Source organism: Cynara cardunculus (genome assembly GCF_001531365.2).
Source record: "Cynara cardunculus var. scolymus isolate 2C chromosome LG 5, CcrdV1, whole genome shotgun sequence".
NCBI lineage: Eukaryota > Viridiplantae > Streptophyta > Magnoliopsida > Asterales > Asteraceae > Cynara > Cynara cardunculus.
The window spans coordinates 13,167,158-13,183,780 of NC_037532.1; the positions used below are offsets into that span (position 1 = coordinate 13,167,158).

General features: G+C 35.7%; 2 protein-coding genes across 3 annotated transcripts; both read right to left on the reverse strand.

Moving 5' to 3' along the window:
- Positions 1–519: 519 nt before the first annotated feature.
- Positions 520–2,429, reverse strand: LOC112513279 (protein RETICULATA-RELATED 3, chloroplastic-like). The gene is made up of 2 exons (XM_025119498.1): positions 2,212–2,429; positions 520–1,904 (listed from the first exon to the last, which is right to left on the reverse strand). The coding sequence occupies exon 2, from the start codon at positions 1,841–1,843 to the stop codon at positions 767–769; it is 1,077 nt and encodes a 358-aa protein (XP_024975266.1). The 5' UTR covers positions 1,844–1,904; positions 2,212–2,429; the 3' UTR covers positions 520–766.
- Positions 2,430–10,758: 8,329 nt separating this feature from the next.
- LOC112512063 (E3 ubiquitin-protein ligase CIP8-like) lies at positions 10,759–16,028 on the reverse strand. 2 transcript variants are annotated; one of them, XM_025117859.1, is made up of 3 exons: positions 15,971–16,028; positions 15,833–15,894; positions 10,759–12,012 (listed from the first exon to the last, which is right to left on the reverse strand). In XM_025117859.1, exon 3 carries the CDS (start codon positions 12,001–12,003, stop codon positions 10,942–10,944), a length of 1,062 nt encoding a protein of 353 aa, XP_024973627.1. In that variant the 5' UTR covers positions 12,004–12,012; positions 15,833–15,894; positions 15,971–16,028; the 3' UTR covers positions 10,759–10,941. The 2 variants fall into 2 exon arrangements, with proteins under 2 accessions (XP_024973627.1, XP_024973628.1); XM_025117860.1 differs by lacking the exon at positions 15,971–16,028 and having other exon boundaries at positions 15,833–15,959.
- Positions 16,029–16,623: the final 595 nt, after the last annotated feature.

Here is a 16,623-nt window from a genome sequence, read left to right on the forward strand (position 1 = left end):
TCTCCGAGGAACTTTATTCCAACAAATCTTATTCCGATGAACCTTATGTGAACACAATATACACATACTGATACCTAAAAAAACATTGTTAAAATTTATATACAAACGATATTCAGGGCCTGTTTATTAGCAACTTAAAGGGACTCATAGCTTATTCGATCAGCTACATATGACTTATTGGTAGTGGCTTGACGTTGTAGAAAGTGGTTTTTTCAATAAGTTTCTACGAGAAGCTTTATGCAAAAATTCAAATTTTATGCAAACATATCCTTCCCAATTAAAAAACTAGTTCTTTCCATCTATGAAAAAGTTATCCCAAACAAAAACCTTCTCAATCTAGACAAACAAATTAATTCACACGTGCGGTTTTATCCATACAGGACTTAATGGTAAACCAACCAAAAAGCCCCTACTTCCCCCTAAAAGCTTACTGAATAAATCACTTTCTCTATCATTAAGCCATTACCAAACAGTCATGTATAACTGACCGAATAAGTTGTGAATCCATTAAACTCGTTAAGCTGCTAACAAACATGCTCTTAGATTTAGACCCAAAAAGAGTCCAATAAGAACACTTTTTTTGTGTGAATTGCATCACAAAGCTACTCAAGTGATATCACACAAGAAGACTTAACGGAAGCACAATGTATACATAAAAGCTTATTCTACATCCACTCTTACCATTGCAAACTACAATTACATCATCACCATCACAAAACCCCTAATCTTGTTTTATTATGTTAGATGGATAAACATGAAATGCAACTCACTTGGATGGAATTTCATTCAGCAACTTCATCTTCTCCTCTGAAACTTCTTCATCACCAATCTTCTTCTCTTCGCCAGAGCTTTGCGATCCAGTCATCCTCGCCAATATCACAAACGACATTCCACCCAACACATTGTTCACTAATCTCAACCCAACCACCGAGCTCTTGAAAGCCAATGGTGGAAGCCCCTTTGCCAGTACGAATTCAATCCCGTTCAGAGTTTGGTACCTGAAATTGCTGCTCAAACCCATATGAATCGCCCAAGTGAAGGCATTCAAAACCGTGGGTGGAGGCTTGTTTGGTGACTCAAAACTTGGATCCATCTTTTTCCTCATTTTAATCAATCCGTTTGATAAAGCGGTTCCAACTAAACCAGCTGCAAACCCCACGGCTGCAAAAACTGTTCCTTTATACACAAAGGTCCCTACCCGGTTCATGAGGCTATAGGCACCCGGCTCAAACATGTGACTTGTGGGTGAATTGGCGAAAATGAAAGGAAGGGTTGCTGATGCAGATGTCATTGTGGTTGCTAATAGATACATAAGGGTGAAATTCATGATGGATCCTACGACAAGTGTGGAGAACACAAAATCAAGCTCGTTTAGACCAAAATTTGGACGAGAAGCCATGTCGCCGAGCACACATGCACTCACACCCACAACTTCCTCCATGAGAACTTTGAATGGGAATTGGGGATCAGCAGCAACCCGTGATCTCCAACCACTAAGAAAAGCACCAATTGGGCCGAAACTGTCGAGGGAAGATGAGTCATCGGATTTTCCACCTCCATTCCAATCGCTACTGCCACCATCACCTCCACCACCACTGCCATGGCCTACACCACTGCCACCTCCACCACCACCAGCACAGGTATTAGGTTGTTGATTAGATAGTAAATCAGGGTTAATCGGCCTTGATCGGAAAGATGAACAGGGGAAATTCTGAGAGGAGTTTAAGACAAGTTTTTTGCAGGTAAAATTTGGTAATTGGAAGCTAGGAATGTGCCTAGCAGGATTCAGATGACGATTGTTTTCGGCAAGAGGAGAATAATGAAGCTGAGCAACAGAAGCCATCTTGCAAACAAAACAAGTGTTTCAAGAGAGAAGCGACCAGTTCTCCCACACGATAATAAACCTGATATCAAAACAAACGCAGATACACATCAAAATGCAAAAAAAAAATACTACGTGATTTATAGATCTAAGAAACATATTAACAGATTCCAATTAATCACACAACATGAAGAATTATATAACGATCTCCAAAACAGATACACTAGATTCGATCAATGAATGAATGAATAATCTAGCTCTCCTCTCTCTCTCACACACACACAAACAACTGAATGAACCCCAGATTCGGATATTGCATGTATACGTGTTTTTATGATCATCAAAAGGAAACAAGAAAGTACTGAGATCTAACGAATAAAATCGATCACCTTTAAAGTGTCGATTGAATGGATCTAAGCAGAAACAACGAACGGCGGTTTGATGGATCGCCGGCGGCTACAGAGTAGGAGGAGGAGGTATAGAAGAAATAAATGGTTTTATAAGCAGTAAATGGAAATTAGAAACCCTAAGAATGAGAGAGTGCACCAAGACGGGGTTTGGTGAGTTGGGGGGGAAGGCTCCTCTGCTTCTGCTTACACTTCTGAATCAAGATCCTCTGACACGTTGCCATGGACCATGGTCCCTTGCGCTCTTTAAATACATGTTTGATGGTGTAACTTTGGGTTAAAAGCTTTATTTTTTTAAAAGGAACTTTGGGTTAAAAGTTAAAAAGATATCATCAAAGTTTGAAATTTTACAACATTGTTTTTTTATGAGTAAACTACATTTGGACTCTATGGTTTCTTAAAAGTAACACTTTTCATCTCCATAATTTTGAAATTACAGTTTAGACATCTTGGTTTGAAAAAATGATCGGATTTGATCCTTCTTTCTAACAGTCGTTTAAAAATCCCGTTAAACGAGAGGTTTTTTAGACCTTTTCATATTTTCTGATTTATATACTATATATACAAATATTTGTAAACACAAGAATCCCCCTTTCCATAAAACAAACATCTCTGCTGTTTCTCTGATGAAACTCAGGTGTCTTGCCTCTTGTTCGACAGTCGTCACCAATATCAAACACCCACCCCTCTTCCTCCATATTCCATCTCCAACGAACCCCACAACACCGACCACTAATCTCAAATTGCCTACATACTTCATCCTTGCACCACTGAGCCATCTCAGACAGAAAATTTCTGATCAAATCTGGGGTTCGTTGAAGAAACTATAGAAGGCTTCCAGATGTGTTTCCAGATTCTTTTCCTTGAGTTGAGGCTTGCAAATTCGTTTCCATGGTTGAGGAACACTTATAATGTGTTACAGCTCTAAGAAATCGAGGAGATTTTGTTTGTCAACTATTCCTTTCTTTTTTACAAAGTCGTGAACCCCTTCCCCGACTACCCATGTGATGAATAATTTTTGCACCCCTTCTGTACCACCATTGAAACAGAACCATCGTGCTAAACATGTCTTTTTGCCTTTCTTCTTCCTGAACACCATGAATCCTAAATAATTTCACATGAACATCAAGAAACTCAAATCAAAGTCAAAACCTAATTGTATCTTATTGCAAATTTCAACATGGTAAACACAAATAGAACCAAGATGAATAACAATAAATCGAATTCACTATCATCTAATTGTTGTGCACAACTAAGTATTTTGAATCAAAACCCTAAATCAAAACCACAAAACAAGAACTTTTGCAAAATCAAACCCTAAAGAAGATGATGAGGTAAGTAATTTACGGAAAATGAACAATAAAGGGCCAGACAGTACATCAAAGAAGACAAAATTGGGTTTTATACAAGTTTGAATGAACCAAAAAGTTTTGTTCATTATGATTCCTTGTCTTCGAGATTGATTTGCACAGTCTAATCCATTTACATAGAGAAATCGATGTGGGTGATCGATTTACACAGAGAGAGATCGATATGGAGGGAGGTTGTAAGCGAACTTTTATATTAGATATGTAATTTAAAGAGATATATGTAGAGGGGCATTGAGTGTTTACTGGGATGGGGTCATGTGGTTCGTCGATCATTGAGAAGTAGGATGGATGAGAAGGTGGTCGCTAGAGTGAGAAGGGTTTGCCCGTGAGAAAGGAGGAGTCGAATAATGGTGTCGACTGGAAAAGAGGATGGGTGAGACGGTTGTTGCCTGAGTGACAAGGGACATCAGTTATATGCAGCGGGAGGCCATAAGGAATTGGAAATATGAGATGTATACCTTCTTTTGATGTATATTACATGTGTGTGTGTATATATGTATGTATAAATATAAATGTATATTATAATAATTATTTAATTAATATATTGTTGGGTCGTCGATGATTTGTTGATGATCTCTCAATCTATCTTTATACTCTAGGTATATCTGATCATTGTAAATATAATGGTTCTGTGTATAAGTTTGGTTTTGCTTAAGATGTTCGGCGAATCGAAGACTAGCCGATTTCAAGAGGAAGTGTGTTTGCCGATGTGGAACAGAAGACATAGCTCTCGAATTTACACCAAAATTTCCTTTCTATCTCATCTGCCGATCTTCATAGCTGTCGAACAACATAAGGTAATCTTCGACTGGTCAACTTAAAGATCTCCTTGCAACGACTTCTCTGACAAAGATTTCACCAACCTTGTACTTGAAAAAGACATTCTCTGAAACACCTGGAAAGTATGTTTGTCTTCTTCTGATTGATGTGACAATAGAAGGATTCATAAGAAAAGAGTTTCAGAGACGAGTCTTTTTCATGTGTACGATGACAAGGACTTCTCTATTGTATCCTAAGTCAACTCTATCTTCTTATCCCTTTTTGGCAAGTGTCCCCATGTATTTAATGCGTGAGGAAGTATAAAGGACAGAGTGGTTGCTCCATTCCATGCAAGGTTACGCTTTAAAAAGAACTCTACGAGATCAAGCACAAATCGGCAGCCCTTCAAACAGCAACATAACTTCTCTTTGTGTTAAAAGTTTTGTTCTAGTTCCTCTTAGTGTAAGATTGTTAGAACTGGTTTGTTAATCTTTTCAATTCCACAACAATTTTGTTTTCTTTGTGTAATTCTTGATATTCATATCAATAAGAATTAAATCTAAGGGGGTGTTTGGTTAGAGGTATTAAGCAGTAATCAATGGAAATGAAAATAAAAGAAACTGTTTGGTTTTCTATAATATAATGGGCTCATTCCTCCAGAAGCTCAAAATTTTATTCTTGGTTAAACTGAGAAAGACTAAAATGCCCCCTCACCAACAATTTTTTTTAACGATCGTTATAGGGAGGGACCAAACTAGTTGTTTTTTAAACCACAATGGCCAAACTGCAGAGACGAAAAGTGTTACTTCTGAGAAACCACATGGACCAAAATTGGAGTTTACTCTTTTTTATTCTAATTAAATGCAAAAATAATAAATGATGATGCAAGCGTGTTAGATTTAATTTTAAATGGTTTATTGGATTGTTAAATCTCGATATTTTGATGCTTATAAGTTCAACTTGTATTATGATATAATAAATTTACTTGATGTGCATAATGATGATATTTCAAAATCAAGTACTATTTTTGTCTAAAGAAACATGTCGTATTGCTTGGAACTTGTGCTAATTTGAGAAAATAAAGAATGCATTGGGATGTGAATTGACTCAATATTCAAAGACCAAATTATGTTAAAGAATGCCACTATTTCGTCATTCGAATTTCAACTGGATCTCGAGTGATATAAAATTTAAACTGAATCAAAATAAATATTTTTTTTATATGTTTTCTTAACATATAGTGTGTGATTATAAAATGTATTCTTTTTTATTCAAAAATCATTTTAAAAAGAGGAGACAAACATTTTCAAAAGTATTTTAAAAAATATATTAGTTTTCGCAAAATAAACTTTATGTATTGTTGAATGGATCAACTTTAGAATCCCCATATTATATTATTTATTTTAAACCAACCAACTAACCATTCTTGATTCTTATTTTATAGAAAGCCATCTTGTCTCTCACCTTATAGACGTTACTTACAAGATTTCCATATATATTATTTTCTAATGTGTCGGTTTCAAAAATCATGTTTTATATAATTGTTTTTGCTTGACTTTGGTACTTACTTCTCCCGTGCCTAAATTTCATAAATTAGTCTAACATATAAAAGGTGTAGAGTTTTTAATATAGTCATCATCCAACTTTTTAAATGATTTGAAATTTTTCAGAAAAAAATGATCAATGTGAACGTCAAATGGAGTCACATGCAAACATCACATGAAGTTCGAACATAAAACTTTTGTCTATAAATGACAGATTTTTGTCACTTGAAAATATAATTTGACAAAACATCTAGAACAAATTTGGAGAGCTTAACTTATGTTCATTTCAAGAATCCACAATCTAAATTATCCAATTTTTTCTACTTTGATTTAAGAATAAATTACTTTTTCCGTCCCCGTGGTTTGTTACAAATTTCGGATTTCGTTGTGGTTTTGAAAATGCAATTTAGTCCCTATTTGCAATCCATTTCCATTTTCGTTCCTATGATTTAGAGTAAAGTTCACCGTTGGTCCCTGTGGTTAGCTCAGAATTAGATATGGTCCCTATTTCAAAATAAGTACACTAGATGTCCTTATGGTTTGCATTTTGCTACAAGTTAGGTCATTGTCCCTGACGCCGTTAAAAAATATTCGTTAGCTTAGGAGTAAATAGGTCATCTTATGCTTTATCTCATTTTAAATTAAAAAATAATATATTTCATATTATATTATAATATACTAATTGTATACTGTATTATATATAGCCACACACATCTTCTAGCTTCCACTCCCCCGCTGGTGATGACCATTGTCAATCTCTGTACCTGTTTACCTCCCCACCATCGATGACTCACCTCCGAGAACCATCCATAACCGTCGATGTCCTGCACACCTCTATCGAGTAACCACTACCCAGGTTTGTTTCTTCTCTTTCCCCCTCTGTTTTCTTTCACCTCCCACCAATTTTGATATTCTTTTATTCAATTTTGGGTAGTTTCTTGAGAATTAAAGTTAACTAGCTTTGATTTTCGATCCTACATATCCATAATTGAAAGGGTCTGAATTGTTTGTAAGTGAAATATCAAAATCTGTTGAAAAAAATTACAGATCTTCATAGTTGTCGCATTGCATTATTCTTAGTTATTGCATCTGTTTCATGTGATAAGTCATTGTTATCGCATTATAAAGACCCGACAACCTCAAGTCCTCGCATCCTTATGATTCGACAACCTTGGTTCCTCGCATCCTTTAGATTTGACAACTTTGGTTCCTCGCATCCTTGAGATTCGTCAATCTTGGTTCCTCGCATGCTTAAAACCGGACAACCTAGGTCCTCGCATGCTTAAGACCCGACAATCTAGGTCCTCGCATCCTTAACACCCGATATCCTCTAGGTATCGCATCTTCATAATTGTTTTGATGAAACTGATAATATGGTATCATATTCGATAAAAAAAAGCCTACAAACAACAACAAAAAATCCAATACATCACGAAGACCACAATGTACCATATATGAGTAGTTTTGTTCAATAAAAAGTCACCAAACCACACATGAGGTATTTGGTTCAATAGAAGTCTTCAAACCACTATGTTACATGTATGAGGAGACCACAATGTATGCTATATGTGACATATGCTGCCCCGGTTTTGGCCACTATAGTGAACCACATTTTATGTTGATTATAGCGTACCACACAATGTGAAATCACAATGTACCAATTTATGACGTATCATATACAAGAATGCGTACCCAAACGCTTACGAACACAAAAAAACAATCAAAACCGTTTTACATTCTCGAAGATACCTATATTTTGGTCCAAATAAAGAATAATGTGATACCTGTTGTTTCAATCGGTGTTCTGTCCCTGCCATATTCACCCTCGTAGTTGACATCATTGGCTTCATCTGCTTTGTTGGAGAAAGTAAAGCTTTTATTGGCTTTAAACTTGTAACTCCTTCTTCCTGATTATGCATTCATGACAGAAATCATACGCACAGTGTGGTTCATTGTGAAATAAATAAGAAAAAACCTTTAATACTTTCTCCTTTGTTTTCCTCCATTATTATGATTCACGTGCTTTCGTTGTATGCAACATCAATTTCTAGAGTTTTTATAATTCGAATCCTTTATATCACTTCAGTGTTATATCCAATAAAGATGTTGAGAAGCATATTTGGGTGAAATTTCTTCATAATTTTGCACTAATCGGATAAATTGATATGATTATATGATTCTTGAAATGCGCCCAAAATAGACGATCATGATTCATAAATTGATATAATTACATGATCGGATAAATTGATTCGCCGTTTCTTTTGAAATTTAATTAATACATTTTTCTTTTTTTAGCCATTGATTATTAAATTGTGTGGATGAGATTAGATCTCATAGTTATCACAAACTAACCAGCTCTTCCTTGAATTCCCCTTACATATTGGGTTTGGTGAGAATGAGAGTTAAAGTGAGAAATTGAAAAGGGATCTTTACCTTGAATGCACATTAGGATGAGATGCATTGAGATGCACTGGATCAATCCCCGTACCAAGCGTGATTCATGGGTGGGTTTGAGATTAAAGGTGATCAAAGGTCCAGATCCCTTCTTACATTTCTTACGTTAAAGCTCTTTCTCACACGATTCTTTGCCTATATATTTACGGAGGGATCAAATGCAAACCAAGTCATTTGTCCAAACCGTACAAATCATCCCCATCCGTCAATTTCATTCTTTAATTTAATGAAACTATTTAATCTGATGAAATTGTTTCATATATTTTTGTTTCTATGTAAAAATGAAATTGTTTCTTGTATTTCTCATTCTGATGAAATTTGTTTCTAAAATTATTATAATGAAGATGATAATGTCCATAATTAACGCCCTACACAATAAAAATAACTAATCAACTTTCGTAATAAAAAAAGTGAAAAAGAAAAAGAAAAAGTATGATTGGTTGAATGAGGTTTTCATAGTTTGTACAAATGGGAGGTTTGCATTTAATCCCTTCATTAAGGGCATTAATTATGAGCATTATCATCTTCATTATATTAATTTTAGAAAACAAATTTAATCAAAATGGGAAATAAATTAAACAACTTCATGTTTACATAAAAACAAAAATGTATGAAATGATTTCATTAAGAAAAGAATTATATGAAACAATTTTAATCAGATTAAACAATTTCATGAAACAAATTCATTAAGTTAAACAATGAAATCAACATATGAGGATGGTTTGTACGGTTTGTACAAACGACTTGGTTTGCAAAGTAAACTACCTCTATATATCTAGGTGAAGTATCGTGTGAAAATGAGAGTTATGATTAGAAGCGTAAGAAGGGATTTGGACTTTGATCAACTTTAATCTCAAACTCACAAATGAATCGTACTTGATACGTGAATTGATCTGGTGCATCTCGATGCATCTCATTTCGGTGCATCTCATCCTAATGTTCATCCAAGGGTGGAGTTTCCTTCTTACGTTTTTACCTTAACTGTCATTCTCACCGGAACACACACACACACACCCACACCCACCCACACACACACCCGCACGCGCACGCGCACACACACACACGGTTAGGGATCTCCACCCTTCGATGCACATTCGAATGAGATGCACCGGATCAATATCGTATCAAGCGTGATTCACTTTAGATTAAAGGTGATCAAGGGTCCAGATTCATTCTTACATTTCTCACACGGTTCTTAACGCACGCACGCACACGCACACACACACATATATATATATATATATATATTATATTCAAGCAGATTGATACGAGAAGGTGGTCAATTTGTTAGAAGGCGGGAAGGAATATGGACTACATAATCCATTAATTAATATCGCAAATAAAAAATGAAATAATTTTAGAAATTAGGATAATTATCATTTTGAATTGGATAAATCCTTAAAAATCTCATTACATCTTTTAAATTTATCTATTTTTATTTTTAATTAATCCATAATTCTTTTATCAAGGTTTATGTAAAGAAATTTCCAAGATGTACTTCTGATAAAAAAAATTCACATTTTTCAGCAAATTTCACATGTGATATCTACAAATCAATTCATTATCATTTTCACCATTTTTTTTCTCTATTGGATGTTGTGTGGAGGTGACGGATCGAGATGATGCATTTGAGGGACTTGAGCTATTTTTGATGAAAGTGTGTAATTGTCCAAAGATAACAGTTTCGGAAATACGAATGGCTTTGGAAGCATAGAGTTATAGGTGGCTGGAATATCTAGATGTGTCGTCGTGCCTGCTTGTTAAGAAAGCTGGTTGTGAGGATGCTAGAGTGTTTGATCGGAAAAGATAGGAGGGGCCATCAGGTGCGTACTCACCGCAATTACCACTGAAGGAGAAAATGAAGGACTTTCGTCAAGAGTGTTTGCTTCACTTGATCCCCATGTTCTAGGAAAATAAATAAATCTTGAAATCCATGTCCTGGGAACAAAAACATATATTGAAACCCATGTTTTGGGGGTAAAAAGGAACAAATGTGGGGTACAAGAATGGAGGTCTAGAGACCCAACTTTAAGAATGGGGAGGTTCAAGAATGGAGAGACACAACGATGTTGTAGGAGATGGTTGTCAACGGGAGGACGGCTGGAGGGATTCGCCATCGCCAGATAGGGATGGGTGGAGATTGCGGGTTAGCTTGGCTAAAGAGTTAGAACCCGGGGTAGGGGTGGTGTCTGACAGGGACGATTAATGTTTTATTGATATTATATATAATGTTAAATATAATAAATATAATTTCAAATAAGGAAATTGTAAAAAGACGATATTAACGAAATTTATAATTTACTCTATATAATGATTCTTCTTCAAAAATTGGATTAGTTTTGGAGAAAAGATTGAGAATTGAATCATGGAAAATGAGATGGGAAACCAACCATTGGATTTCAAGAAAAACCAAAAATATCCATTTCATGTACAAAAACCATCACATGACTTGATAATAATAATCATACATACATACATACATACATGCATACATACATACATACATACATACCCCTATTTCTCTTTCCACCTAGCTAGTAAAAAAAGAAAAGAACAGAAAATTCAATCCATCCTCTGCAATAAATCTACAAGACACACCACCATCTCCTGTTTCTGTTGACTCCTCCCCCCAACCACACCACAAAACCAATAGCCATCATGGTCGCTAACGGTGCCGCCACAACCCACCACCTTCCTCCGCCACCTGATGATGCATCCTCACCCACCTCCTCTTCCATTTCCACCTGCTGGCTTCTGCTTCTCCTCCTCATCCTCCTCTCACACTCCCTTTCATCTGTTGGGAGCTCGTATCGACAAAGCGGACATGTATTCCGTGCATTTAACCATGGCATGATGCATGAAGGATGGTACACATGAAGACAAGGAAGCCGGTTCACTACACTACCAACACAGACACTATCCTTACATATCACACACACCAAACCCTCATCCTCATCCACCACCACCCGCTCCAAATTCTTCACAAACGAAACAGCCGCAGGCGGTGCTCCTCGCCGTGAACCATCCGTCTCCGCTAGACGCTCCAGCAGTTGTTCAAACCCTCTTGCATCAAGATAGTCTCCAGCATTCCCTACATAACGTGATCTTTCTAAGTTTTCAGCTTCAGGAGAAAGAATCTCATTAAGCCAATCGACTTGGAGATTCCGCCCATTGGATGCCAACGATCTACGTAGCTGTACTCTGCCCACCAAACTTCCGACTGTGTTTTCAACTTCTTCGAATTCATTGTCATCGTCTGAGTTCGACTGGTTCAGACTTGCATCATCTGAATGAGGATGAGCAGGCATATCACTATCAACTTCAACAGAAACATCTGAATCAAAGCCATCACTTTCTGTATCAGACAAAACTCTCCTCCACCGTCTTGATTGATTCCCATGCTCAGAGACCGTAACCAGATTCGTCATATCTGGAAATTGCATATTTTCAATAGATTCTGAATTGTTGTTGTACCTTGTTTGTCTTGTGTTATGCTGAATGTCACTATCTTCCAGAAACAGAAACTTACAATCCCCACATATACTTGTAGCTTCAACCTCGATCTCAGATGAAAGGATTCTATGACACAGCACACACCTCCGTGGCTGATCCCAAGGTTCGACAGTTATGGTGCCATTCATGTCCATAAGTTAGGACTGCAAGGATAACAAACAGAACATTCATATACGAAAATGATCAGATCATACACAATGGGATATAAGGATAAGCCATAAACAATGATGTAAAAGAATGAAAGAAAAGAAGCAGCATGTGCAGCAGAAGCACAATAGAAGGTATGCTGAAGTACTAACTAATTTCATTTGAAGTTTAAGACTTCAAAAACCCAAAAAGGGTCAAATTTCATCCCAATGTCCGGTAGGAAATATTATCAACTAAATTCATTTGAAATTAGACTTCAAATTTCATCCCAATGTCCAGTAGGTGAAACAGAGAGATCAGAACTCCAATATGGACTTCCCACAAACGAATTCTAAAACAACTTATTGATATATAAATCACCACTTGCTGATAAAATTAGCTTTGTGTGGTAAACTAGTTGGAATTGATGTTCATTTTGTCACTGAACATATAAATAAATTACGTGTTTGGTAGATTTATAGATAAAAATTGAGCTTGCGTGTGTCATTTGATGAAGAGCATTTGAAATATGCTAGTTTGATTCAACTAAAAGCTTTTAGAACATCAATCTAGAACAAATTTTAAATGCTTTACAGATGAACAGTTGCCACATGAAAGCTGCAATACCAGATATTATTCATATGTGATTCAACAAGACAGTGCTTCATGATTTCCATCATGCATGGGCAACCCATATATCCAGCCATATACAATTTTGCTAAATCTTCACGAGTCATTTCTATGAAGGTTATCCAAGCAAAGCTCAAATACAAAACGTAAAAAAATTCAACTCTTTTCCTTCCCCATCAAACCAACTTGTGCGTTCGTAATCATTACATGGTATTCCTACCAGAAAGAGGTGTCATCTTTGTTCTAATTTTGGTTACAGGTAAAAAGGTTAATTGTAGCACAAGAGGCAGCTCGATTACCTACAACTTCACCTCATCACTATACAAATGCAAAGCAAGATTCTATAGACAACAGATGCAATATGTTACTAACATCAGAAGATCCTCATAAGTTATACCCCATCTTTACTGGCAATTTAGAGATCTCCAGAATGAATAATGGATTTATGCATTACAGATTTCTTGGATGATTGTTTTATGCCAAAAAACACATTTAATACGGACATGTCACTATCTTCTGACCCGCTCCAGATAAGAACCCTTACATGGCATAGAATAAGTCAAGAAAAGATTTCTACCTATGTCCAATGCACATCTAGTAGAAGCAAATTTGGCTGAACACTTTCTTCTTGTTCTCCAACACAAGTTTGGATTTGAGAAGTGGAACTTGTGACTATAAAAGCCATAGTGTCTCTAAACTGAGACTGGAATGATCATCACTTTTACATATATTTCTGCTCAAAATAACTCTGCCATAAGGCTTTATGCATGCTCTCAAAAGTCTAATCTAGCACTGACAAAGCCAATCACTTGGAATTAAAATGCCATATTTTGATTTTTAACGAAAAAGGTTTAAAAAGATAGGAACTTCCACCCAAAATATAGATTTTTGCTTCAAACTAAAAAAGGGCAAGTAAAAAATGAGAACTTCCATAGTGACAAGCATGGCTACCCCCTTGAGTTAACGGTTCCATTCATGAGCTCCAAGAATCAAATGCAAGTGATGCATATAAGTAATTACACATTATTTCTTAAGAGAGATCAAGAGGAAAAAGGGGTGAACTCATGTAGGGTTAGTTGATTTGGTGAAAAATTAGACAGAAAAAGAGAGACAGATTTTTCATTATTTAGACTTCACAAATCTGGATATTGTGTTTTTAAAATTCAGTGTTGTGTTTTGTATGTAAGATATACACATCGTCTCATTATCCATTATTTATCTCTTTAGAGGGGTTTTTTGGTGTTAGGACAGAATAAATGGGTACACCCAAAAATTGCAGGTATTCGCCTATCCTCTCCCTTCCAATCGATTAGTCAATTGATCAAACATGCATTTGCAGAAGTCTCGGGGAGATGAGATTTATTTAAACCATTTTGAAATGACTTGTTATGGTATATGCATAAGATGGTCAGATTGGCGATGATGATGTTGCTGTGGTTGGCCTAAAAATGACTACCCCAGTTTTGGAGATGAGATGGTGAACATTTTGATTAATGATTATATAACACTTATGCACAACATTAGTTTACTGATGAGAAGATTGATGATGTAGCTAGCATTTGATCACTTGTCAAAAAGGTGCAATGAGGTTGAACAACCAGTATATGGAATCTCTATATGTGATTTTCATCATCAGGTAGAGGTGCTTCAACCTTTAACTCAGTTATCAATGATGTTTCTACTAATCCCCTCTTATTTAATCCCAAATTTGTCATAATGCACATTTACTGCTACTTTTGTTTATTGTAAAATATTTCTTCCAGTCCTGTCACAATGGCTTGCTGAAAATTTCAATTAAAACTCCTGCTGCGAGTTAAATTGATTGGCAATTTTTATCTAATAAAGGTGGAAGCTTAATCAATATGAAGGTTACAAGAGTTCCAAATCGTAAATCCTAGCACATGTGTCTTCATCATGTAAATATAATTTCATACTACGTCCATGAGGCAAACAGTCTCTGAGGACTTGAAGTTTCTTTAAGAGGTGTCAAGATTTCCATTAGTGATGCCATTTTTAGGATGACCATCGCTTCTATATTGATGCATATCTAGTTATTCTGCCTATCTATGAACAGACTGGTTTAACCAAGGCTGTAGTGGAACATTTTCCACATTTAACAAACATGTCCAACATATTTGATAATGGAATGAAACAAGCTGCTACTAGCCTCTTATGGTCGTTGGTTACTCTAAACAGGTGGGGGTGAAAATAAATTGCTATCAACCTCTTTTCGTTGATTCAAATTTCTTGAATGGATCATCTTGAAATAGTCCATATACATCTCACTTTCGCCTAACATTTGTGATCCGTCTTTGATCAACTGACTAACCTCAATCTCTGGTTTTATAAACTTAAAACCTTCTTGGAAACCAGTGGCATGAAGCCTGTAATGCATCCCATTAAAGACCACACGAGCGACATTTCATAGACAAATGAACCCTTCTACTTCATCGATGCTATAAACATGGTGAATTGCTAAACTAGAGATATTCCTATTTGAATGAATACAAGTGGCAAGTTGATGAAATAAAAGCAATTAGTTTCTAAAACAATGGATTATGAAACCCTAAATGCTAAATGGTTACCAAACACATAAATGTTACCGAATTATTGTCGATGTGGAGAAAAATGGATAAGGGATCCCATTTGTTAATGTATGATTTCGGCACATCAATGAAAGCTTCCATTTAAAACCCCTATCTCTGGTTTGCAGAGCGTATAAGCTGTGAAATCTTGTCCTGATTTGTGGCTATCACTGAAAAGAATAGTTCCAAGCTTCCACCAAATTGGTCAACCTCACACTAGTTTACCTCCATATTGATTTTGCTCTCTCTAATTTTCATGTCATAGTTAAAGAGAAGAGATATACAGTCTTTTAACCATATACACGACATGAAGCACATAGGATGAATTAAAGAGACCATGTAGAATCCTATCATATCCATGTAGGCAATGATTCACACATCAGATTTTTGGAAGGCCATTTAACTCATGGAGGATTCTAGTCTCTTTTGCAATTCCCCAATTTCTACATCCATTTTTCAAGTTCAATAAGATACTTAGAACTTTGATGAAAATTCCAGGCTCTTAAAAGTTACTATAATTATTTAAGGTTATGAAATTGACGCAAACAAGTGTTTAAACTGAATAATCATACAAATCTAATCCTAAATTATACAAACGTAATAAAGGAGATCCAAATTTTACCAGACAGTTATTTGAAAAAATGGAATCCGGACCGCAGATCGTCAACTTCTTCCTTTACTGCACTGAAAAGATGTTCAAAATGGAACTTTATAAGTCACATAATCAGAAGATTAGAAAGCAAAAGAAGCCATGATTAACCTGATGCAAAAATCAAAGAAAGCAGATTGAGAAGAAGGGGTAAAGGCAAAGAAGAGTCGGATCCAAGTGTGCAAGAGAAACTTCCTCTTATCCACTTTCTTCTTTTAGGATTTTCTTTGTATTTTATTTGTTTTTACTTATTTTACCCTTAAATAAATTATTTTGACGGTCCCTCCCTCCTCGAATCTAGAAACAAAATAAAAAGAAAGAAAGAAAGATATTATAAGTTAAATTCGATCTTAATTATACGGAGAGCTACGATCCCTTCTTTACTTCTTAAATATTTATTATTTCTCAAAATAATATTTGGCTATTTATGTATATGGGGGCTTGTTCTTTTGTTAACCAAGTTATTGGTGTTAACTTTGTTAACCCATCATATCCTTCAATTTTTTTGATCTATGGTTGAAAAGACACAATAACATCCTTATAATATACCGGAAACACATGCGTTATAGACTAGTGTAAACTTAGGTGAATAAGGGCATTCTTGGAAAGTTAAAAAAAAACATCTATTATACTCAAAATTCAGTCCCATTAATTTATCCCTTGGGGTTTCATAACCGAAATTATCTCTCTTTCAAATTTGTCAACTAATATGTTCATAATCTCAATCGTGTGTTCATAATGAAACTAATGTGTTCATAAGAGAA

Coding starts and splice junctions, on each gene's coding strand:
- LOC112513279 (XM_025119498.1), bottom strand. CDS start 1,843: ATGGCTTCTGTTGCTCAGCTTCATTATTCTCCTCTTGCCGAAAACAAT.
- LOC112512063 (XM_025117859.1), bottom strand. CDS start 12,003: ATGGACATGAATGGCACCATAACTGTCGAACCTTGGGATCAGCCACGG.